The following is a 25,630-nucleotide window of genomic DNA, read 5'->3' on the forward strand; positions in this document are numbered from 1 at the left end:
CTTCCGGGTAGGCGATTAAGCTTAATCGCCTACAGGAAGGGGCTGCTGTAAGCGATCGCCTAGGACACGTCACAGGTCCTAGGCGATCTCCTGTCCAATCAGACGGCGCAGCGCCAGGCCGCGCCGCTCGAGCATGCGCAGTGCCGCTCGCGCATGCGCAGTGGGTGCCCGGCCGTGAAGCCGAAAGCTGTCACGGCCGGGTGCCCACAGTTGAAATGAAGACGCCGACCGGGGAGGGGGGGGAGAGGAGCGGAGCCCCGGCCGGCGTGTCGCTGGAACGCTGGAGCAGGTAAGTGTCTGTTTATTAAAAGCCAGCAGCTACACTTTTTGTAGCTGCTGAATTTTAATAAACTTAAAAAATGGGTGGAAAACCCCTTTAAATTTGCCTCAGAACTTGTGTAATAAATATGTGTTTAGGTTTAAACTGTAAAGGGATGAGGTGGCAACTCGAGTGCAGAGTAGGGTTGCAAGCTCATCCCTTTAAACCTAAACACATATGTATTACACAGGTTCTGTGGCTGATCAAGGTGGTAAATAAACTCACTTGCATTAAATTAGCCCCAGAACCTGTGTAATTCATATGTGTTTGGGTTTAAAGGGATGAGGCGGCAACTCGAGTGCAGAGACCTGTTTGATTTGATGCAAACTGAATGGATTGTCTAGGTTTGTCCTCATATTACAGAGTGTAGATTGTACAATGAGATTGTATAATATACAGGCAGCTTCAGGAGATTTTCACTAACTTCCTGTTGCGTCCTAGAGACAGGAAGTCGTGGTAAATTTCCTTAATGGTACACAGACAGCAAGTAAATAACCTGACATAGTTTTAACTTAAACGTAAAAACATTTTTAGGCTATACACACACATTCACGCCACGTTATAGTAAATAATAAACAAATAATTCATCTTGACAATAAGATGCATTATTATTCATCAAAAATTAGATTACATTTTGTAGAGTATAGAAATCTGAGAAATACGATACAATTGTAATAATAATTATTCATATCTTGGTACTCTGTACACAGATCAGAGCTCCATATGAACGCGCTGTAAAGTTTCTGTCCCAGCCGGCTTGCCGTAGTCGGAGTGTAATGTCATGTGACCGGGGAGGATTCCGCCTACTGAAAGTCAGGCCACCCAGGTGATCGTACCGAGTGACAGCCCTGCCAATGGCTCCGCCCACTTCTGGCTGCCTATGGGTGAGTGAGCGAGCGTTGTTGTCTGTATTAGCTGTCACCCGGAATACTGTGAGTACCGCTGACCCTCCGTTACTATGAGAGCCCATGGTTCCTCTCATCCAATAGCTGTGTGCTCCTCTCCTGTATGTATACAATATGTATGTATGTATGTATGTGTGTGTGTGTGTGTGTGGAGGGAGGGAGGAGGAGGGGAAACTCTGGCAAAACATTGCACTGGGTGAGGGGATGACATCACAAGCTCTGTAATGTATATGATAGGAATAGAAGGGTGAGCTGTGTCTGGCGGGGGGCATTCATAAACAGGGAGGCACAGGGGACACAAGGACAGGGACTATTAGGAATAATAATGACTGCTATTAATGGTTTCCAGAAAGGATGAGCCATTTTCAGGACTTTTCCCACTAATCACATAGGAATGATCTCATGATATACAGGATTGGCTGTAATGAGTCCAGTCACTCATACTAACTAGTGATGTCACTATGGGCCAGTGTTCTGCTTACTTTAATGACACAGATCCTTGGTGTAGAGCTGGGGGCACTCCAAACTACAGCCCTCCCCTACAAGATTGTGTCTGGCCCACATCTGATGTGCAAGGCTCACTGGGCTCTGATGTAAGAACTGAGATGGGCACCCTGATGTTAAGGGGGACTCTGATGTAAGGAGGGACCCTGATGTGAAGGGAGACTCTGACGGGAGCCCTGATGTTAAAGGGGTTGTAAAGGTAAAAAAAAAAAAAAAAAAAACCTAAATAGCTTCCTTTACCTTAGTGCAGTCCTCCTTCACTGACCTCATCCTTCGATTTGCTTTTAAATGTCCTTATTTCTTCTGCGAAATCCTCACTTCCTGTTCTTCTGTCTGTAACTACACACCGTAATGCAAGGCTTTCTCCCCGGTGTGGAGAAAGCCTCTTGAAGGGTGAGCAGGATGCTCTCTACTTTGCAGATAGAGAAAGGAGCTGTGTGTTAGTGGGCGTCCTGACACTACTGTAGTCCAAGGGAGAGGGTGAGCACGACACTCCACACCAGGGAGAAAGCCTTGCATTACGGTGTGTAGTTACAGACAGAAGAACAGGAAGTGAGGATTTCTCAGAAGAAATGAGGACATTTAAAAGCAAAATCAAAGGATGAGGTAAGTGAAGGAGGACTGCACTAAGGTAAAGGAAGCTATTTAGGGAAAACATGTTTTACCTTTACAACCTCTTTAAGGGGGACTCTGATGGGGCCCTGATGTTAAGGGAGGTGTATGATGGGAACCCTAATGTAAGGGAGGTGTATGATGGGAACCCTAATGTAAGGGAGGTGTATGATGGGGATCCTGAAGTAAAGGGGGACTCTGATGGGTTCCTGATGTAAAGGGGAAATCTGATGGGAACCCTGATGTAAGGTGGGGGGACTCTGACAGGGACCCTGATGTAAGGGAGGGATTCTGATGTAAGGGAGGACTCTGATAGGGACCCTAATGTAAAGGAGGTGTATGATGGGGATCCTGATGTTAGGGAGGACTCTGATAGGGATGGTTATGTAAAGGAGGTGTATGATGGGGATCCTGAAGTAAAGGGGGACTCTGATGGGAACCCTGATGTAAGGTGAGGGGACTCTGACAGGGACCCTGATGTAAGGGAGGACTCTGATAGGGACGCTAATGTAAAGGAGGTGTATGATGGGGATCCTGATGTAAAGGAGATTTATGATGGGGACTCTGATGTAAAGAGGGACCCTGATGTAAGCAGGGCAGTCTGATGGGGACCTTAATGGGAAAATGGATTTAAGGTATGGGGGCCCTAATGTAAAGGAGGTTTATGATTGGGACCCTGATGTACGGCGACAACTCTGATGGGGACCCTGATTTAAAGGGGTCAACACATTATTCCCAATGCACATGTTCTTGTAAAATGGCTGTGCATATAAGTGGGTGCTAAGGTGACCACCTGCTGGAACCGTGAGTAGTCCGAGAAAGAGAATATCACCAGTACACCGTAGCTCTCCAGATTGGGTCCAAAGCTTTATTTAGTGATCACTTTGTTACAGCAGATAGCAAAGTTTCAGAACCTCGCAGGACCCCTTTATCAGGCATGTGACCACACATTAGCTGTAACAATGTGATTGCTGTATAAAGCTTTGGAGCCATTCTGGAGATTCATGGTGTGCTGGTGACATTCTCTTACTCTGATTTACAGGGGGACCCTGGTGTAAGGGGGGGGGGGGACTTTGATTGGGACCTTGATGTAATTGGGGAAGTCTGATGGTCCCCATCAGAGTGATGTTAGGGGGGGAGGGACTCTGATGGGGACTCAGATGTAAGGGGGGACTTTGATGGGGACTCAGATGTCAGGAGTGGGACTTTGATTGGTACCTTGTTGTACAGGGGGGACTTTGATGGGGACTCAGATGTAAGGGGGGGACGGGACTCTGATTAGGACCCCAGTGTAAAGGAGGACTCTGATGGGGACTCTTAACGAGTAAGGTGCAGACTCATTGTGTATTTGTGTGATCTTTATTAATGGCTCTATTTTTTGGGGAATTTCTTTGCTTTGCTTTCCTCCTCTATTAGTCTGAATCGTAATATGCTGATTACAGTGTATTTAAAAAAAAAAAAAAAAAAAAGCTCCAAGTAAATCTCATTCATTCATTTAGATTTTATTCATTCATATTTGTTTTGGGTTTCAGCAATGTAGTATGTTTATCTTATACTTGTGGGACCCCTGTGTAAGCTGACAGTCACTGCGATCTTCAAGGTCCTGTGATGAGTGGCTCACTTCTGCATAGCGAACACAGGGGGTCGCTCGCTTGGCAGTGCCTCCATTCAGTATTTTTTTTAGACATTCTGTGGTTGGAAAAGGTGGAGATTGTGACTTGTGCTTCACCAGCTCTCCACTACATTTAATTAGAGAATGCTTTTATATTTATTGAGAAAATAAAAGCCATCCTGTGCCAAGCAAGCAATACCCTTTTTCTCATGTTTAAATTATTTTATTTTTATTCTTTTTTTTCTCATGAGTGCACAAATCTCTGATTGGACAAGGTGGAGGGGTGGGACAGCAATGCCACCTTGTCCAGTCTGAGAATGCCTTACATGCATTAAAAAAACAAGAATTTTTAGTAATGGAGGCAATGCCAAGCCAGCAACCCCATGTTCAGTATACAGCAAGGAACAGCGGTGATGACTGGAGTAGTGGTGACTACTGGAGTGATCCTCTGCTGCCACATCAGTCACACAGGTATGGAATATGCACTCTGATGATGTGTCAAGCTGGAACAATGTTACTATACAATACAAAGCGTACCCGGAGTTGTGCTCTTCCAATGATTAGTCAGTTGTGGATTACTCACTACAGGAGTTGGTGTAATAAAACCTTCCATGTGACCTGGTTATCAGCAATGTGCTTGTTGTTGACTTATGTTCCAGTGTTGTTGTTGTGTATGCGGGCCTTTATATTCTTGTATGACCTTCTTCCTAGAACTGAGGGATCAGCATTGAGGAGCTGAATGATCTCTAGTATGTGCAGCTCTGGGAACACGGCTGAGAGGTGTTCACCTTGTTCTGAGCCATGATTGGTGGATTGTAAAAGGACGCTCCTTCCAGAGATATGAAACCTCACCGGTTATCAACAAATATTTGTACATGAGGCTGCTGAACTCCATCACACCGTGTTTACTGTACAATGTAATCTAGGAAAAGGAGCCGCCCTATTGCTCACCAGTCCTAATAGTTCAAAAATATTAATTCTGGACCACTTTAATGCTATTTTTTAAACATTTATTGTTAAAAGCAGGAACACTAAAGGCAGATTTTTTTTTAATTTTTTTTTAAAATAACATGTTATACTTACCTCCACTGTGCAGCTCGTTTTGCACAGAGTGTCCCCCGAATCCAGTCTTCTGGGGTCCCTTGGCAGCTGTCTCGGCTCCTCCTCGCAAAAGCTTTCCACCTTCATGCGAGCGAGCATGGTGGAAAGCTTTTGCGAGCGCGCTCCGTGATACGGCAGGGGGCATAGCCGCCGACTGTATCACACAGCCCCGGCGCGCGTCATCTGCTGTGATTGACAGCAGCGCCAGCCAATGGCTGCGCTGCTATCAATCCGTCCAGCCTAGCCAATCATCGGCCAGGCTGGGAACCGAAGAGGATCACGTGGACGCGCAGGGGACTTTCGAGGTGTCAGGTAAGTAAAATGGGGGGGGCGGTACCGTCGGATTTTTTTTCACTTAAATGCATAGAATGCATTAAGGTGAAAAAACATTTTACCTTTACAACCCCTTTAATGGTTGTAATGTGTTTGGGGGGGGGGGGCAGCGAACATTCCACACACTGCTTTAGGTATCCAGGTCCTTTTAATATAAACAAGTTTAATTCATTATTTCTTGCTAGAAATATACTTAGAACCTCCAAACACACACACACATATACATATATATTTATTATTATTATTATTATTATTATTATTATTATTATTATTATTATTAGCAGAGACCCTAGAGAATAAAATGGTGGTCATTGCAATTTTATATGTCACACGGTTTATCAAATGCAATTTTTTAGAAAATGCGTCTTTAAGTAGTTGTAAAGGCATATTTTTTTTATTTTTTTTTCTATGCATTAAGATAAAAAAACCTTCTGTGTGCAGCCCCCAATACTTGCCTCTCTGTCCAGCAATGTCCACTAGTGTCCAAGATTCTCCCTCCTGATTGGCTGAGACACGTCAAAGTAATGATGTATTTTCCCAGTTAGGCAGTCAGCAAGAGGTTAAATAAATGATTTTTTTTTTTAGAAGTGCAAAACCAAATGCTGTGTAATGGGTATGAGCAAATTGATTGACACATAAAGCTAATCACAACTTTTTTTTTTTTACCTTGTAGTGCTGTGGCGCTTGATTTCAGAATTCTATGATCACATCCTAAAGAAATCTCCAATTGCCCGACACTGTACACCGTGACCTCAAGGAAACTGTATTATATATGCAGGCTTTATCCACACAACCGTAAAAAAACACTTATACAAGTGCTTTTTAATTACGGATCTGAATGCAGGTGGTACAGTTTTCAATGGAACCATTCACACAGGTGCGTAAACATCAGCTGCTTACAGATCCGTAACACAGAATCCAATAATCTCTGTGATATAAGCTCTTAGGCCCCTTTCACACTGGGGCGGTTTGCAGGCGCTATTGCGCTTAAAATAGCGCCTGCAAACCGACCTGAAACAGCGGCTGCTGTTTCTCCAGTGTGAAAGCCTGACTGCTTTCACACTGGAGCAGTGTGCTAGCAGGACTGCTCCAAAAGTCCTGCTAGCCGCATCTTTAGAGCAGTAAAGGAGCGGTGTGTTTACCGCTCCTCCACCGCTCCTTCCCATTGAAAGCAATGGGAAACCGTGGCTATACCGCTGGCAATGTGCTTTGCGGGCGGTATTAAGCCTTTTTCGGCCGATAGCAGGGGGTAAAACCGCACTGCTAGCGGCGGAATACCACCGCACCTCCCGCCCCAGTGTGAAAGGGGCCTTACACATTTTCTACGCGCATAAATACGCAGAAGTATGGCCAAAGCTTTTTGGCTATACTTTTCCTATGGGTCACAGGAGTGTAGCTTGTTCTGCACTTCTGTCACCTGTTTTCAGCTGATATTGGACTAAAGCCCGCTGTCTGCTGACATCACAGCTCCAGGCTTGGGAAGGATCCTGACCATATGGTTGGGATCCACCCAGATCCCTGCACCAGCACTTGTCTCAGCCTCTCATGACCCCAGTTGGGGGGGGTCTTTGGTAAAGTATCAGAGGTCTAAACAGACCCCAATCTCCATCTCTGCAGCCTCAACAGCACAGGATGAATGGACAGGAATAGCTCTGTACAGAGTTTCCCATTCATTCACAAAATGATGCATAGTAAATATAGTTTACTATACCTCAGTTATAAAATGGACAGAGTCAGTGATTAGCATGGATTCATTAAGACAAGGAAGGGACTGGTAAATGACTCTTCATCCTGAAAGCAGCCCCTGCAGCAGCCAGTGGGATAGGGAAAGGGGGGGGGGTGGCTGGTAGCACTGCTGGGATGAGGGAGGGCCAGGGGAGTACACAGGAGCCCGATTACAGTGGGAGGTAATAGAAGGGGCAGCTGGGTGGCATGTAGAGGAACCAATCCCCCTCCTTTTTTGTTACTGATGCTGCTGAAAGGCTGAGGAGGAGAATGGAGGCGATTGGTTGGATGTTGCCCCTCCTAAATGATGTACAGGGGGCCGCACAGCCCCCTGGAGTATGGCGTCAGGTCTCAATTGCAATCCCTGTACGTATGCCCCTTCATCAGCATTTTCATTAGTATAGCTACATATAGCTATTCACTTGTGTGGGTGGCTCTATGCAGCACCTGCGTCTCCCTGGACCTTTATAGTGTCGAAATGTTTGTTTGGCAAACACGTTTTTGTGTTTTTTAAAAAAATAAATAAAAATTATTTTAAATGCATTTATAAAAGTGTTTGAAAGAAGAACAGTTCATTGGAACCAATTGCCTACAATAAAAATGAAGGCAAAAAAATGTTGCTATGGAGAGCATAGACTGCCTGATGACCTCTAAAATAGTTTCAGGGTAGAACATGCCGTCATGTCTTTTAACCTGTTCATTTCTTATTTCAGATGATTGTAAACCTGCTGCTCCAAAACAGATGTACCTCTAAGTAATGTCCGCGTTGCTGGTATTGGATACATATCTTTATTTGGTAACTTCCAGAAGAAGTAGCTGGAAAAAAGCTGATTTAAAACTTCTTTACCACTGCTGTCCAAGAAATTGCTATACAAGTGTTAGGACAAAGCAATGCAAGCTGCTACTCGGAAAAGCTGAACAAAGGAGATTCATTCATACTAATAACCAAACCAGTGCATACCTAAAACATTTTAAATTTGGCACGGCTTCTTCAAAGGCATTACCGTTGGCAAAGAAGTCTATGTCACGAATCAAGAATACTTTAGACTCTGTCAGTAAAGCTGTATCGAGCACCCACAGTGATTTAATTTCACGGATTGTACGGCCAAAGCCAAATGCAGCTAGTGTTGGCAAAGAAGAAAATGTCCAGGTAGCTAAAGTCAGTGCCACACAGGGTGACTTTCCTGAAGATAAGACCAAGGACAATGGTAAAGAACCACTGATAACTACTTCTACAGGAACTACCTCTCATCTCAACCATCCCGTCCCAGTAGACTCTCCGCATGAAGTCACTGACTCTTGGCCAAGCCTCTTCCATCCTAGCAATCTCTCTACTAACTTTGGGGAAACATACAATTTCCTGGCCAATCATATAAACTCCTACTTTGCTCAAAATACCAGTATGGAGAAGAATAAAACTGCACTAGATGACAAAAACCAAATTATTGAAATAAATGGTTCTAAAGAAGACCTTTCACCTACAAGAGAGGAGGTGTCCGTTTCTACCAAAAAGAGCATTTCGAACTTTCTGTCTAATCAGTCCACTAATGTTCATGCCTTTGTGGGAAGTTACCTTGGGGGCCTTGTTCCAAAACAGAAAGCAGAACAGAAGAACATGATAGAGGAGAAAGGGAAAAAACAAGAGGTAGAGGATTCCCAGAGCAAAAATGAGCAAGAAATAACTAAAGAGAAGACTGTGGATGACAAAGCCAAGAGACTATCTCTACAGAGGGAAAAGGTGAGTCTACCATCACATACCATATATACTCGAGTATACGCCGGCCCGAATAGAAGCCGAGGCACCTAATTTTACCACAAAAAAATGGGAAAACGTATTGACTTGAGTATAAGCCTAGGGTGTCCATCTGCATGCCTCACTGTGCCCATGCCTCACTGTGCCCATGCCTCACTGTGTCCATGCCTAGACTTACGTTTAACATGGGAGTATATAACAGGGGTGCCCAGGTTTGAAAAATTGGTGCTCCCCGGCTGTAGGTCCCCCAGACGGCAAACTTTGTACACTTATGGCCCCACTCTTCCTCTATCTGTGTGCCATGTTTCGGGTTCAGGGGACCTACGGCCGGCTGGTACCGGATCCCCAAATTTAACGAAGAAATTACCATTTAACATGGGAGTCTATGGAAGGGGTGCCCGACTTTGAAAAATCGGTGCTCCCCGGACAACAAACTTTTGGGGACCTACGGCTGGCCGGTACCAGGTCCCCAAAGTCCGGGAGATCAGGCGCAAAAAGGTGACTCGAGTATAAGCAGAGGGGGGCATTTTTAGCACCAGAAAATGTGCTGAAAAACTCAGCTCGAGTATATACGGTAGTTAAAAAAACAAAACTCTGGAGGTAGGTTCAGTATGAAGTGATTTGTAGCTTATTCCTGGGATCCCCTGCATCCACTGAGGGAGTTTAATTCCCTTTGGATTATTGAAGTGCACAAAGATCGGAGTCTAGGAGCCAGAGCTTTTTTTCTCAGAAAATAGGTGCAGGAACTCAACCACGAACCCCGTTCAGATTTCACAAACAGTAGAAGGGTCTTAAAGGTGCATTAAATACCAGGATTGCATTACATACAGAGTGCAGAGTTCAGGGGGTTACACACAGAGTGCAGAGCTGTCGCTTGTAAACACAGAAACCAGACTTCTGTTTTTAAAAGTGATTGTGGTGAGCAGGCGCCAAAGGGTCTGAGCCAGAGGTGGTGGAACTGAGTTCCCCCAAGTTCCCCCTGAAAAAAAGCCCTGCTAGGAGCCCAGACTGACCTTTCAGTCAAGGTGTAATGGGCTGAAGCTAGAAGGGACATATAAGACAATGGGGTTGTTTGCTAAAGGAGTGTCTTTTGTTTGTTTTTTTCTAAGTGAAAAAATGAACTTCGTGAGCCGTACTTTCTCTTAAAAGACATACAGCTACTGCCTGTAGAGCCATTGTACAACACACAGTATGTGCATACCCACATGTGTGATGACTTTGAAAAACTTTTCACAATTTGGCCACTTAAATCCTTACACTTGCCAATTTTTTTTTTTTTTTTTTAACTCCAGGGACATCATGTTCACTTGCGGACAAATACATTTCACTGACTTTCAGATGCGCCTTGAGGCGATTTAGTTAACGTTTGTAGCGCTATACAACTTATTCATTCATGCCATTGCAATGGGATAATCCAATCTTATTCACTTTACCTGTCAGCGATCATCTCTAATTATAATGTACTTTCATGTACTGATGTATTTTTGGTTTAACAGATTATTGCTCGGGTGAGTGTGGATAATAGGACAAGATCCCTGGTTCAGTCATTAAAAAGAGCCTCTGACCGGAGACTGTGCATTAATCGCGTCGAAGAGCTGAGCTGCCATCTTCTGGAGTTTCCTGAAACAAGAGGTGTCGCGGTGAAGGTAAGTCAAGCTTTGTGGTAGTGTTTCCCCAATATGACGAAGTTAGTCTAAATTTAACGTGAAAACTAAAGGCCCGTACACACGACCCGAAAATGGCACGAAAAATACCGCTTTAGAATCGATCGTATGATAATCGGATCTCTAGTACAGAGTTTTCAAGAGCCGATTATGACATTTCATCCGATATATTATCTGATCGAACAAACACGAAAATTATTCTCGTCTGATAGCAGATCGTACAATTTTTGTTTAATTAGTACAGTTGTCTAAAAATACACTACAACACATAACATCACTTCTGATTTTTTTTATTCTGTTGTACGAGAATTTTTGTAACTTTAGTAAGCTCTTCATGTTCGATATACGATTAGCATGCAAAAAAATAAATGGATGACCTGTCGTCCGATTTTCGGATCGTGTGTACTGATATATTTTCTTAAAATTCTCAAGTAATGCCAAACAACTCCAAGCCCATTTATATTTCATTCTGTGTAAACGCTGTCCCTGAAACATTAATGGCAGTACACTGAAGTCAATGTCCTCCTAATGACCTGTTTGCACGATAGTGGTTAGATCAGTCAGTAGCAGGAGCAGAATATTGCCTGTGGCTTGGCAATAAAAAGGATCTCCATTCTTAAAAATAAATAATAATTAGTCAACAGCTATAAATACTGTAGCTGCTGACTTTTACTAAAAAGACACTTGCCTGTCCAGGGATCCAGAACTGTCCTCACCCAGGCTGATTGTTCAACGGTCTTTGGGGTCCCCTGAGCCAGCATGTTTACTAAGGGAAACCGGCTGTGACACCCTGCGGCTTTACAGCCGGCTTCTCACTGTGCATACGCGAGCTGCACTGTGGTGCACTTTGTGAATGGTCCCTCAGCCTTCTGGGATCTGCCTGGGAAGGAGGGGGAGAACTTCCACTCCGATCGCCTTGGCTGTTGGAGTGGAAGTAGGAGCAGGTACCTGCTAAAACTAGGCTTTAAGTTGTTGTAAATCCTTTAGCCTATAATAAAGTTATAATGTGAAAGACCACCTCTCCACCCCTTGTTTTTTGTCTAGTTAGAAGAATTTTTTTTTTTTTTTTTTTAACTTAGTTTTTTATGAAGTACAACCTGTACTTCCGATCCATCCGGGTAGCGGTGCAGGACATCATATGCTCTTCTTCGGCGAGCTCCCCCGATGTTTTCTGGCACATGTGTGTATCTCAGAAGACAGCCGGCCATTCCCAAAGCACCGTGCGGCTTGCGCATTCGCATTAGGAAACGGGCAGTGAAGCTACAAGACTCCACTGCCCGTTTCCCTTAATTAGAATGGCGGCACCTGCATCCAATCCGATGGACGGAACGGCCTCAGGGGGCCAACATCCTTGGACAGGTAAGTGTCCTTATTAAAAGTCAACAGCTACAGTACTTGTAGCTGCTGACTTTTGAAAAAATAAAAAATTGTAGGTATAACACCACTTTAAGATGGCCATGGTTATCAAAATGCAAAGGGTTTATTTATCAAAGTGATTTCTGAACAAAATAAAGCATTGAATGGGTGAATTTTGGTTTGAATAATAAAAATGAATTAAGGTTGCAGTAAACTCCAATGCATAATTTGTACCTATAGGTAAGCCTTACCTATAGGCACTGTAAATATTTCCTAAATGTGCACCTTTTAGGGGATATTTACTGTACATGCTGCTGGCTACATCACGAGCGCATGCGCTTTGAAGGAATAGCCACCTAGGCCGTTCCTTCAGAGTCCTGTGCAGAACCGGCGGCTCCACCGCGCATGCTTGGGACGTCATTGCAGCTCCGACCAGTCACACAGCCAGAGTCTGCGAACCCAGAAGGCAGACGGGGGGGGGGGGGGGGGTGAAGATGGAAGCCTTGTTAGCGGTGACAGCTCGCCACTGGTGCACTTCTTTTTTTTTTTTTTTTTTTTTTTAATGTATGTTTAACACATTGTGCTAGTATGTGATGCATACTTGCACATTATGCCCTTTACCTTGCAGGCTCCAAAAACAAACAAAACCGTGTTTTTAGGTCGTGGTTACTTGCACTATTTAAGTTTTAAAAAGTACATTTACTAAATACATTTATAGCCGCATTTATTTGTCTTCTATATCTTTCTTGTGTTCTCTTGGAATGAGGGATTTTGATGGCCTTATGTTCGAAGAGTTAAAAAAAATATATACATCCTTTTTATTTTTCTTGCTCCAAAACGGTTGCTTTTAGTTGTTCATTAACTCCAGCTGTAAATAGTATAATGAATGTCCTACATTTCAACAGATTGTTGTTCACCAAATTTTTCTGCTCATGGCTGATAATAGAAATGCTTGTGTCAGAATTGACCATGTGATACATTGGCATCATTCTACTACTCAGTCAAGGTTGTAGTATCTTCCATTGTGTGCAATTGTTATGAATGGGAAAAGCTTTTGGTTATTATGCTCCAAAGTTCTTGGGTTATACATCATTATGTGAGATTTCTTTTATGAATTTGCATCTTATTTGAAATGTCCCAGTATGGTTAGTGATGGCACTGTTTCCTAATTGCAGGAAATGGTGGTTCCTTATTTATTGAGGCTCCGACAAGCACATGATGAAACCCTCCAGGCGGCTGTAAGAGAAGCCTTAGCGTTGGTTGGTTATAATGATCCGGTTAAAGGTAGAGGAATTCGGGTACTCACCATTGACGGTGGAGGAACTAGGTAAAAACAAACAGTCTTATATTAAATAATATATTATTATATTGTATATAAATATATGTTTTACAGAGAAATTAATGTGTTTAGTTTTGACAATGCACCAAAAACAGAAAATAAATAAATGATCCAGCAGCTATTTTGCTGCTAGGATGGCTTTTACATTAAAGGGAATTGCTGGCTGAAAAAAACATGATGCCCTTAGCTGCAGGCATCATTCTGGGATATCCACTTAAAGCGGTAGTTCACCCTCTCGTACTTGATGTTACCATCGAGACAGGCATTGTAGCGCGAGCTACAGTATGCCTGTCCCGATTTTTTTAACCCCGTACTCACCTCGTAGTCGTCCATCGTAGATTCCGGCTCCCGCGGGGAATGGGCGTGCCTATGGAGAGGGAGGATGATTGACGGCCGGCCCTGGCACGTCACTCTCCCCGAAGACAGCCGGAGTAGGTCTCGGCTCTTCACGGCGCGTGCGCACAGGCTATGCGCACGCGTCGTGAAGACCAAGCCTATTTCGGCTATTTCCGGAGAAGCGTGACGCGCCAGAGCCGGCCGTCAATCATCCTCCGTCTCCAGAGGCACGCCCATTCCCCGGTATCTTCGATGGACGACTACAAGGTGAGTATGGGGGGAAAAAATTCGGGACAGGCATACTGTAGCTCGCGCTACAATGCCTGATTTAAAGGTAAAAGGAAAAAAAAATTTTTTTTTCCCGTCGATAGGGTGAACCCCCGCTTTAAAGAGCTGACGTTATTGTACACTAGATGCTTGCAAGTGTTCAAAATGTTACATGATAAGCATTTTGTAGTTTTGATGATAAGTTTTTTTAATTTGCAATGCAACAGTGACGCACTTTTTTTATTTCTTTTTATCTCTGCAGAGGCATAGTAGCTCTACAAACTCTCCGTAAGTTAGAAGAACTTACAGGAAAACCGATCCATCTTCTCTTTGATTACATTTGTGGTGTTAGTACAGGTAACGTCTGTTAATCTTATGTTTTCTGCCATATCTGTTTATGGTGTTTATTCTATCTGTTAGGACTAATATGAAGCCAAAAGCTGTAAACATACATTGCAACTGTTGGTGCTGTGTAAATACTGTGTAATAATGTGTGTGTGTGTGTGTAGATAGATAGATAGATAGATAGATAGATAGATAGAGAATGATGCACATTTGCAGATATTCTGCAGGGCTTCGGGTCCAGAGTGAGCCCTTTGGCACATCTGCATGCATAGGGGCGGAGGCAATAAAGAGGAGACTGAAGTTCCTCTTTTAATATATTTTCCCTGCAGCTAAAACTACACCTAAGTGACTATTGTTACCAGGGCTCAAGTCCTGCGGGAACGCGTGGGAACGGAGTTCCTGCACTTTTTTCACAGCAGGAACTCAGTTCACTTTGCAGGACTAGAGCAGCCGAGCCGCCCGAGCCAATCCTTCACTAAGTGGCGATGCCCAGCTCGAGTCACTGTCAGGGGAAGGCGAACCTTAGTTATCCTTTATGTTACTGGCCGCTTCCTGTATATGGATTCATCGGGTAGTGTGTGGGTATTCCGTCACTTCCTCGATGCCGCAATGTCTCCTGGGAGCTTTTGTCATTGTTCCCAGGAGACATTGCGGAGGTCTGCCGCAAGTTAATGCGGGATTTAGAAAGAACTTGCTTAAAGTTCCCACGATAACTCGCGGCAGACCTCCGCAATGTCTCCTGGGAACAATGACAAAAGCTCCCAGGAGACATTGCGGCATTGAGGAAGTGACGGAATACCTGCACACTACCTGATGAATCCATAAACAGGAAGCAGCCAGTAACATAAAGGATTAATAAGGTACAGTGGATCGAAAAAAACAAACAAACATGCGGTTTAGTAATTATGCATATGAGCGTATCTTTTTTTTTTTTTTTTTTTTTGGGTGGGAGTTCCCACACTTTTTTCCCCAGGACTTGACCCCTGATTGTTACCCAATCATAGAGGAGAAAATATTGAAATTCTGTTCAGGGGAGTGGGACTTCTTTTAAAAAGAATGCAAAATAGTAAATGGGACTTTTTAGGCTCCAGTGTAATTGAAAATCGATATTTGTAAAATCCAAAATGTTATTTCAAATATCCTTAAAGATGTTTCTGTATCATAAAATAAACGGGCTGATCAAGTACAGCAGTGTATGACCAGCTACGAACAATCCCTCAATTTTCCTACTCGTAGTAATTATAGACATAACATCACTTCTACATTGAAAATTATGATTACAAATGTGAGATTGAACCCAGAACATTTCACAAGCTTCCTCAGGGGAAGGTGACTTGTCTTCACCATCATGTACATTAGACACCATTAATTAACCTTCCTGGTGTAGATTAGATTGCTGCCAAGCAGTTGCATTTTTTTTATTTACAGTCCTGTTCATGTGTAAGGCTCCATTCACACCTAGGCGTTTTTATGCCCGACGCTATTGCAGCCTGCAATACGCTGGAGGGGGAATTTAACATTGTCGGCTATGGAGATGGTTCACATCTCCACGCCGAAACGCCGTACGCCTGAAGCTCAAAACAAGTCCCGGACCCTTTTTTTCAGGCGGCTTTCGGCGTTCGGCATAGCAGACAATGTTAATCACCCCTCTGGCGTATGTTAGGCTTAAAATCGCCGGACAAAACGCCGCAATTTCCCGCGGCAAACCGCGGTACAATACGCCGCGTTCAGGTGTGAATGCAGCCTAAGAGTCCCATCACCTCTGAACTGTCTTTTATGTCATGCCCGTTTCATGATCGAGCTTAGTTATACACATATTTGGTAAATAAACATTTATAAGCCTATAACAGAAGCACAGGCATTAACAGCTCACCCCCCAGTGGCCCCAGTAGGTGCTAAGTGACCAGCAAGCACCTAGAATGGGATCCAACCAGTGCAGGTCGGCCTTCTCAGAAGCCTACATGTAGATGGTGTCAATACAGGATCTGGGCAACGTATATTCAAATTGGTATGTCCTATATAGTTAAATGGACTCAAAGTCCACCACACTGAATGTTGCCTTGCCACTGGGGAGTAGGACTTCTTTAGTCTTAATTATCTCGGTGGCAGAGTTTTTAGGGCTGTATGTATATATGAGCAGGATACCACAATAACAAAATGTTATACCATCCGTGTGGGGCTACTTTGCTGCCTTTTGAACATAGATACAGCCCTAAGAATTTCCACTTGCCTGCTCACGTTTGGTGAGTGAGGAGCAGGAGCAGACTGGGCTGACAGTTTCCTGGCTGATGGCTTCTGGCAGAAGCGGTGCAGCCAGGAAACTGTCAGAAGGATTGGAAAACCGGATGACACAGAGCAGAGGGATCTCCCGCTGAGACGCGGCTTGTATATGAATTGCCAGCCACTGTCAAAGTCCCACCTCCTGGACCAGCATTGGACCAGTGTGCTGTTTATTAGAGTAGCTGGTCTAAAAGGCGGGACTTTGTTTGACAGTGGCCTGCTTTTAATATACAAGCCGTGTCTCAGCTCTGGCCAGCAGATCCTCCTGATGCATTACTGAGCAGTGATAGGCTGCACTGATGGGGTGGCACTGATGAGGTAGCACTGATATGCTTTATGTTAATAATGTTAAAGCTGTTAATATTCTGCATAAAACATTTAACAGTGTAATTTCATGAGATAATTTACAAGGGTGTGTTTAGGGGCGGGCAGGGTAGAGGTTGGGTGGGGCAACAGGCGGCGATTAACTCTTAAGGCTTGGCTAGTGTCTCAAGACTTGAAATTTTCGAGCCCTGCTAGGTAGCTTGAAATATTTTTGGTACCAACAAATTCCAAATTATATTGGGATATTTCGCAGCAGAATGTCAGTGAATCTGTCTCTGACCTAAATTTCACAAGAAGCTGGGTCATGCAACATGACAGAATTCTGTCCTCTGTCCTAATAAGATTCTCTAGTGTGATGGAAAGCATGCTGTTTAAACACATCCCAAAATGTGTGTGAACTGGATGTACTGTACACGGATAGGCCATAAGATCTACTAACCATCATGTTTGAAGGTAGTACTATTTTACTAAATGTAAGGATTTGTATACTTTCTATATAATCTTTAGGGAAACTGTAATGGTTTGCTGTCAAATTTGTCGTTGTAATACTTTGTCACACCGTATTTGCGCAACTGTCTTAAAAACACATTTTTTTTTGGGGGGGGGGGGGGGATATACTTTTTTGAATTAAAGTGGTTGTAAACCCCACTCTTTGACTTTTACCTACAGGTAAGCCTATAATAAGCCTATAAAGAATATCTCCTAAACCTGTACGGTTTAGGAGATATTCCCCTCGCAATGCGCCACTGATTGCAGCGGCGCATGCGCAGGGGGGATCCTCGGGTAAAGGGCTGGCCCTTGCCGGAATGAAATCTCCCGCGCATGCGCGGGAGTGACGTCATCGCCGCTCCAGCCAATCACAGTGCTAGAGCGGCGATAACCGGAAGACACAGCGAGTCAAGATGACATCTCGCTCGGCGTGGACCAGGTAAGTTCTCTTCTCCTCGTTCCGAGGTAAGTATTTCATAATGAGCTAGTATGCGGTGCATACTAGCTCATTATGGCTTTTGCCTTGCAGGTTAAAAAAATAAAAATTGTATATGCAGGTTTACAACTGCTTTAAGAAATAAGAGAACAGTAAAGTTAGCAAAATATTTACCCATATTGACCCATTTCGAGAAAGATAATGTTATGCCTGAGTAAATTGATACCCAACATGTCATGCTTCAAAATAGGTAATCCACTCTTAGGGCTTGTTCACACGTGAGACAATACCCTGCGTTTAAGAGGCATTTATTCAAAGGTTTGTGTGTGTAAAATCCGAGATCAAATTATACAAATACTTCTAGCAGAGAATTCACAAAAATGTCTGCCATCATACAACAGACCTAAACATGCCTCAAAGCAAATGGTTTCCTCTACATATACAAAAAAAGATATGATCTGACACAACCACAGTGGCAGGCCTCCATCCCTCATATACGTATGTATGCAAAGAACTATGGTCATGGGACTTTGTGTCCAAAAATACATGAAATAGAAATGTATGTTTTATACAGACAGAATTTAAAATGTATTCTCCAAATACATGAGGCAATTGTTGAAACAAATTCCATTGGAAGCTGACATACATTTTAATTAGTAAAATTATTTTATAATATATAGATACATAATGGCATTGATAAGCAGGTACATGATCAATATGAGTTATAAAAATAAGACTGCTCTGACATAAAAGATCTCTACGCATTTCGAGGATTCATCCTCTCGTCAGGAGTGTAATGTCAGCGATATCTATGAATTTGGTCGGTAAATTACGGTGTATTATTGGAAATTCCCTATGTTAAACAAAGAACAGAAGATGTTTGAACAAAAGGATCTTGGGTGTCGGCTGATGGAATAAAGAATGACCCAACTGCTTAGGAAAGATGGGGGGGTGTCCAATGTAGTGTCAGCACCGGGACTGATGCAGGGGAAGACATCCCAGACCAAGGGAACAGCCGATAAGCAGGGCAGATTACCGTGTTTCCTCTGCATCACTTTCCCTTTAACCACCTCATTACTTCAGGACACAGCTGATCACAGATAGCGGCAAAGGGCCAATCACAGCGGCTCCTTACCATGTGGTCAGCTGTGTCCAGTCACAGCTGATCGCATGTAAACAGACTTGCCAGTTCTTTCCTCACACTCTGTCTGTGTGAGGAGAGGAAAGCTGATAACCGGCAAAGCTGACAGCACATTGTAGCACTGACAACCAGTACCCTGATTATCAGTACAGCCTCATCAGTGCCAATCAGAGCAGCCTATCGGTGTCCATCAGTACAACCTCATCAGCGCGTTTGGAAAATTACTTTTCTTTATCGTACATCACGGGACACAGAAGCATAGTAATTACTATGTGGGTTATAGAGAGTACCTTCAGGTGTGGACACTGGCACGCCCTTAAGGCAAGAAGTTCCCTCCCCTATCTAACCCCTCCCATACCGGGAGTACCTCAGTTTTTTGCCAGTGTCTAAGGTGTTGGTCACGAGTGAACATGTGCTCCAAGGAGCTCCACTGGAGGGATCCATATTGGATGTAAAAAGCCTCCATGAAATCCGGATCCGTCCAAAGTGCTTCTGAGCCAAAGTGGACGGTACCCGGGCCCCGGTTAAGAAGAACGGGGTTTGGCCTGTAATGCTTCTCTTTGAGAGCTGGATCCTGGTTATTCAGTACTTTGGTCAATTTCCTAATACCAAAAGTTTACTGACAGGGTGCGATAAGGGTCCAGGGGTGTGGTGTTCCTGTCCATGGACCCCGGTCCCTGAAGGTCTATAGACGCTGTTCTCCGTGATGGGTGAAGATTGGACTGTCTGTTTTTGCAGAGTCCTGCAGCGTTGGATCAGGTAAGTGAAGGTGCTTCAGGACTTGGTCCTAGGAGTAACCTTCCTTTATTTGAGCCATTATGTTTGCCTAAAGCTATCTGTCTGTGCTTCTCCTATATCAGTGATGGCGAACCTTGGCACCCCAGATGTTTTGGAACTACATTTCCCATGATGCTCAACTACACTGCAGAGTGCATGAGCATCATGGGAAATGTAGTTCCAAAACGTCTGGGGTGCCAAGGTTCGCCATCACTGTCCTATATGGTCCTGTGTGTTGTGGGGAGGAGGGGTATCTCTAGTCAGGTAGTTAGCCCCTCCTGTGCAGGTTAAAGCAGAAAAAAGTTGTCAAATGTTTGGCTTCACTTGGCTTACCTGGTCCTCACATGGAGCTGTGGTGTTCCATCCTCATGCATGAGCACGTAGCGTCATGCGCGCGCGACATTGATGTGTCTTAGGCGCACGCGCGCGCACAAATGAATTTTTTGTACGCTGCTTCAGTGCGCACGAATGTGCGCGGCGTGCTCCGTGAGATGCGTGTGACGACATGTGCGCGCGTGCGGCTACGTTACTGGCGGGGTTTCCCTTTCATGGAGAGCGTTTGTTTGGGGAAGATCTGGATGCTTATATTCAGAAAATTTCCAGTGGCAAAAGTACACTGTTGCCAGTAAAGAAAAGGTTTAGGGGTTCCCCCTCCTTTAAGAGATCCTCCTCTCCTATCCCTAGTACTTCCGGTACCAGGCAGTTCCGACGGCCTCCTGGACGATTCAATGCAGGTGGGAAGCCTCAGGGCCAGCCTCAGGCTTCCAAAAAGCCTTGGAACCGTAAGCCACAGGCCAAGCCAGCAACTAAGTCAGCATTATGAAGGTTCTCCCCCACTCAGCCGGGTGGGGGGAAGGCTTCAGCTGTTTGCGGAGGCTTGGCTAGACAGGATCCAAGACAGGTGGGTCCTCTCTACGGTCTCCGGGGGCTACAAGCTGGAGTTGAGCGAATTTCCTCCACCGCGCTTCTTAACCTCGAACGTCCCAAAGGACCTCGGCAAAAGAAGGTCCTTAGCATTGGCCTTAGATCATCTGTTATCCCAAGGGGTTATCAGAGAACTGCCAGTGGAAGAACAAGGTTTGGGGTTTTATTCCAATCTCTTCACCGTCCCCAAACCAAACGGGGATGTAAGACCCATCCTGGACCTCAAGGCCTTAAACAAGTTCCTAAAGGTCCAATCATTCCGGATGGAATCGATCAGGTCAGTGGTGGCCTCCCTGCAAGGAGGGGAACTACTAGCGTCCATCGATATAAAGGACGCATACTTGCACGTTCCTATCTTTCTCGACCATCAGAAGCTGCTTCGCTTCGCGGTAAATCAGCGCCACTTCCAGTTCGTGGCCTTACCTTTTGGTCTGGCCACCGCTCCTCGTGTTTTCACGAAAGTATTGGCTCCACTGTTAGCCTATCTAAGGTCTCAAGGCATATCCATAGTAGCCTATCTAGACGACCTATTGGTAGTAGACCGGTCAGTGGCCGATCTAAACTCAGCGGTACACAGAACCGTAAAATTTCTGGAATCCATGGGTTGGGTTCTCAACCTGGACAAGTCAGCCTTAATGCCTGTGCAAAGGCTCGAATATTTGGGTCTACTCATAGACACAAAGCTAAAAAGGGTCTTCCTGCCCCAAAGGAAGTTCGAGGCTTTACGAGAACTAGTTCAGCTAGTCAAAGCAAAGCGTCAGCCTCCCATTCGCCTCTGTATAAGGTTACTGGGAAAGATGGTAGCCTCGTTCGAGGCCGTTCAATTTGCGCAGTTCCACTCAAGGGAGCTTCAACATGCCATTCTGTCCGCTTGGAACAAAAAGGTTCAAGCCTTGGATCTCCCTATGTCTCTCTCCCGGTCAGTCCGGCAGAGCCTTTGTTGGTGGCTGGTTCCCCAAAACCTGCTAAAGGGGAAGTCCTTTGTTCCCGTGACATGGCAGGTTGTGACCACGGACGCCAGTCTGCTAGGCTGGGGTGCAGTCCTGGGAGGTTTGTCTCTCCAGGGGAAATGGTCAGCCTCCGAGAGGTCTCTACCCATAAATCTGCTGGAAATTCGAGCAGTCTATCTAGCCCTGTCAGCTTGGTCAGACAGGTTGAAGGGTCTTCCGGTCAGGGTTCAATCAGACAATGTCACTGCCGTGGCATACATAAATCACCAGGGGGGCACAAGAAGTCGTGCAGCCCAAAGAGGTGAATCGAATCCTGACCTGGGCAGAGAAATATGTCCCATGCATATCTGCAGTGTTCATTCCGGGAATAGACAATTGGCGAGCAGACTATCTAAGCCGCCAACAGGTGCTTCCAGGGGAATGGACTCTTCACCCCGACATCTTCCAGAGCATTTGTCAGAGGTGGGGAACACCAGATGTCGATCTCTTTGCATCGAGGTTCAATGCAAGGGTGGGCAACTTTCTGTCCCGGACAAGGGATCCACTTGCTTACGGCACGGATGCACTGGTGTTCCCATGGGACCAGTTCTCCCTAATGTATGCGTTTCCTCCGCTGCAATTATTACCCCGTCTTCTTCGCAGGGTAAAGTTGGAAGGAAGACCAGTGATTCTGGTGGCTCCAGCGTGGCCCAGAAGGGCCTGGTTCGCGGACATTGTAAGGATGTCCGTGGGGCAACCGTGGTCCCTTCCGCTTCGGCCGGACCTATTGTCCCAGGGGCCAATATTCCATCCTTCCTTACCGTCTCTCAATTTGACGGTTTGGCTATTGAGTCCCATATCTTAAAGAAAAGGGGTCTCTCTAATGCGGTGGCATCTACTTTGATTAATGCCAGAAAACCGGCATCCAGACTTATCTATTAACGAGTTTGGAAATCTTATGTGGCCTGGTGCGAGACCAGGGGTTGGCATCCCCGGAGGTATCTCATTGGCAGAATTCTGGAGTTTCTGCAGTTAGGGACAGACATGAAGTTGGCCCTAAGCACCATTAAGGGCCAGATCTCGGCCTTATCGATTTTTTTTTTCCAAAGGCCACTAGCTACACATTCCCTGATCAAAACCTTTTTGCAAGGTGTGATCCGGCTTAGTCCACCAGTCAAGATTCCCTTGTGTCCATGGGATCTGAATCTGGTCCTTTCTGTCTTACAGAAACAACCATTTGAGCCCTTGGCTCATATTCCTTTGGTCCTTCTGACCAGGAAGGTGATATTTTTGGTAGCCATAACCTCCGCCAGGAGGGTTTCGGAGTTGGCGGCCTTGTCTTGTAAGGAACCGTACCTTATATTCCATAAGGATAGAGTGGTCCTACGGCCCCACCCAGCTTTCCTACCTAAAGTTGTTTCAAAATTTCATTTGAATCAGGATCTTGTTCTCCCGTCTTTTTTCTCAGAACCTAGTTCTGCAAGGGAGAAGTCTTTACATACGCTAGACGTATTAAGAGCAGTTAAGATCTATCTTAAGGCTACTGCTCAGGTCCGGAAAACTGATACATTGTTTATCCTGCCAGAAGGTCCCAGATGTGGGCAGGCAGCGTCGAAGTCCACTATCTCCAAATGGATTCGGCAGGTTATTACTCAAGCCTATGGCTTGAGGGGAAAGGTTCCCCCGTTTAAGGTTAAAGCACATTCCACTAGAGCGGTGGGTACTTCCTGGGCAGTGCATCATCAAGCCTCCATGGCTCAAGTCTGCAAGGCCGCGACATGGTCGTCTGTCCATACTTTCACTAAGTTTTATCAATTGGACATAAGAAAGAATGAGGAGAGGGCCTTTGGGCGCAGTGTGCTGCAGGCTGCAGTCTGATTCCTCATGTCTGATGCCGCCCGGCTTATTTCTTGGGGTCTCCCTCCCCTCATAGCATTGCTTTAGGACGTCCCACATAGTAATTACTATGCTTCTCTGTGTCCCGTGATGTACGATAAAGAAAATAGGATTTTTATAACAGCTTACCTGTAAAATCCTTTTCTTGAAGTACATCACGGGACACAGAGCACCCGCCCCTCTTTTTGGGGTATTTGGGACACTTATTGCTTGCTACAAAACTGAGGCACTCCCGGTATGGGAGGGGTTATATAGGGGAGGGAACTTCTTGCCTTAAGGGCGTGCCAGTGTCCACACCTGAAGGTACTCTCTATAACCCACATAGTAATTACTATGTTTCTCTGTGTCCCGTGATGTACTTCAAGAAAAGGATTTTACAGGTAAGCTGTTATAAAAATCCTATTATTTGTAAAATTGTATAACAGAAACTAAGAATTTTATTTTTTTATTTTTACCTCTTTATCAAATTTTTTTTTTTTTTTTTTTTCTTCATTTGTTTGGCTCAAAATAAAAAAAAAACCCTGTGGTGATTATTAAATACCACTAATGGAAAGCTCTATATGTCTCAAAAGAAAAGGATAAAAATGTTTTATATGAGTACAGTTTTGCATGACCCACGCAATTGTCGTTCAAAGTGAGTCAGTGCTAAAAGTTGAAAATTGCCCTGGGCAGGAAGAGGGTGAAAGTGCCCGGTATTTGAAGTCGTTAAGCACTTCCCACTAGAAAAGCAACTCTTTCATGGGCATGTATCAAGCATTCTTGAAGTGTGTTTAATGCTGCATAAATACAATGAACTCACGTCAAATGCATCATAAATGACCATGAATCGGCATTGCTTTGTTCTGTATAATCAACACACGTGAATGAGTCAAATAACGTAAAGACTTTTATTGCAAGGAGGAGTAGGAAAGCATATTATGTAGAACTGCCAAGCAGGAAGCAAACTATTCAAATAGAATTGTACTGTTTATATTTTAGATTGTATGCATAAAAAAAAGGTTCTAAAACATTAACCCATATTGATATGATTTACATCCATCTTATTTACCTGATATGCAAAAAATAATAATACATTGAGAAGATGACGACTTTCCCTTTTTAGTTACCAGCCTGATGGGTGATTGTTTTTCAGCTTTGGGTTTAAACATTTCCAAAATTGGCTTTTATGGGGAAGCTGTTCCTGAAACAGATTTGCCCAATTTGTGGATGGATTCGCTCATATCTTTGGTAACCTGTTTAATGCCCCTTTCACACTTGTGCGACTTGTCCTGCGATTTGGGACTGCAAAGTCACATGACAAATCGTACCCCATGATTTCCAATGAGTACCATGCATATCTGTGCGACTTCAAGTCGCACCAACTTCAAACTGGTCTCTGCACTACTTTTGGTCCGGCTTTGATGCGAGTTGAGGTCTATAAACCTCAAGTTTACAGGCATTCCCTGAAATCGTGGCAAAATTGTGGCTGCGATATTGTGCAATTTTGAAGTAGTGTGAAAGGGGCCTTAAGGCTACGTTCACTTTTGGAACATGTTCCACCCATTGTTTAACATGTTCCAGAATCTGCAGCTAGCTCTCCTCTCACTGAGAGTCTGAGAGTCTCTGCCTATGATGACAGGGGTGCCTTTCCTCCAATCAGCAATGTTAGCTATCTTGGCTGTATGCCCAGACATCACACTTTGTGTAAAAGTGGAGTTCCACCCATAAATATAACATTACATCAGTAGTTTTAAAAAAATGTCATTAGTCCTTTAAGAAAAAAAACATTTTTTTTAGATGTCTTCAAAGTGTTGTTGCTAGGCAGAATAGTTAATCTTCCCACTTCCTGCACCTAGGTGCTTAATGCTTCCTAACCTAAACCGCACAGACTCCTGGGAATGTAGTGGGTGTAACTTTCCAGGAGTCTGTGCACTCCCCAGTCTCAAAGAATCATGTGACTTAGGTTTCAGATCAGGTTTCAGCACCTGTACTGTCCATTACACTGCTTGTGCAGCACTGAGCATGTGCGAGATCTGCAAGGCTGAAATCCAGGAAGTCATACAGTCTGGCTTCATGATGCCCACACTTAAGATGGCCCCAGTCAATTTCTATTTTATAAAGTGTCTAAATGCTGTAACAACCTAACAAAACGGACCTTAGTTTACAGACTAACTTTACTAGAATACATTAAGCTTGTGTATTACAGGGGTATTTATATTTAAAAAGTGAAATTGTGGCCGGAACTCCGCTTTAAACAGGAAAATAAAATTTCCTAACACGATCT

At 44.4% G+C, this 25,630-nt stretch overlaps 1 protein-coding gene across 5 annotated transcripts in view; it reads left to right on the forward strand.

Annotated features, from left to right (window-relative positions):
- Positions 1 to 1,102: 1,102 nt before the first annotated feature.
- The window catches only part of PNPLA8 (patatin like phospholipase domain containing 8), a 79,724-nt gene continuing 55,196 nt past the window's right edge, over positions 1,103 to 25,630 (forward strand). The window contains exons 1-6 of one of the 5 annotated variants that reach the window (XM_040343829.1): positions 1,137 to 1,251; positions 6,060 to 6,263; positions 7,825 to 8,849; positions 10,361 to 10,510; positions 13,060 to 13,211; positions 14,089 to 14,183. In XM_040343829.1, the coding sequence (XP_040199763.1) occupies positions 7,869 to 8,849; positions 10,361 to 10,510; positions 13,060 to 13,211; positions 14,089 to 14,183 (1,378 nt within the window). In that variant the 5' untranslated portion in view covers positions 1,137 to 1,251; positions 6,060 to 6,263; positions 7,825 to 7,868. Of the gene's footprint in view, positions 1,326 to 6,059; positions 6,264 to 7,824; positions 8,850 to 10,360; positions 10,511 to 13,059; positions 13,212 to 14,088; positions 14,184 to 25,630 lie in introns of all 5 variants that reach the window. The other 4 variants (XM_040343831.1, XM_040343828.1, XM_040343827.1 and 1 more) reach the window with 4 other exon arrangements.

Source organism: Rana temporaria, chromosome 3 (assembly GCF_905171775.1).
Source record: "Rana temporaria chromosome 3, aRanTem1.1, whole genome shotgun sequence".
Classification (NCBI taxonomy): domain Eukaryota; kingdom Metazoa; phylum Chordata; class Amphibia; order Anura; family Ranidae; genus Rana; species Rana temporaria.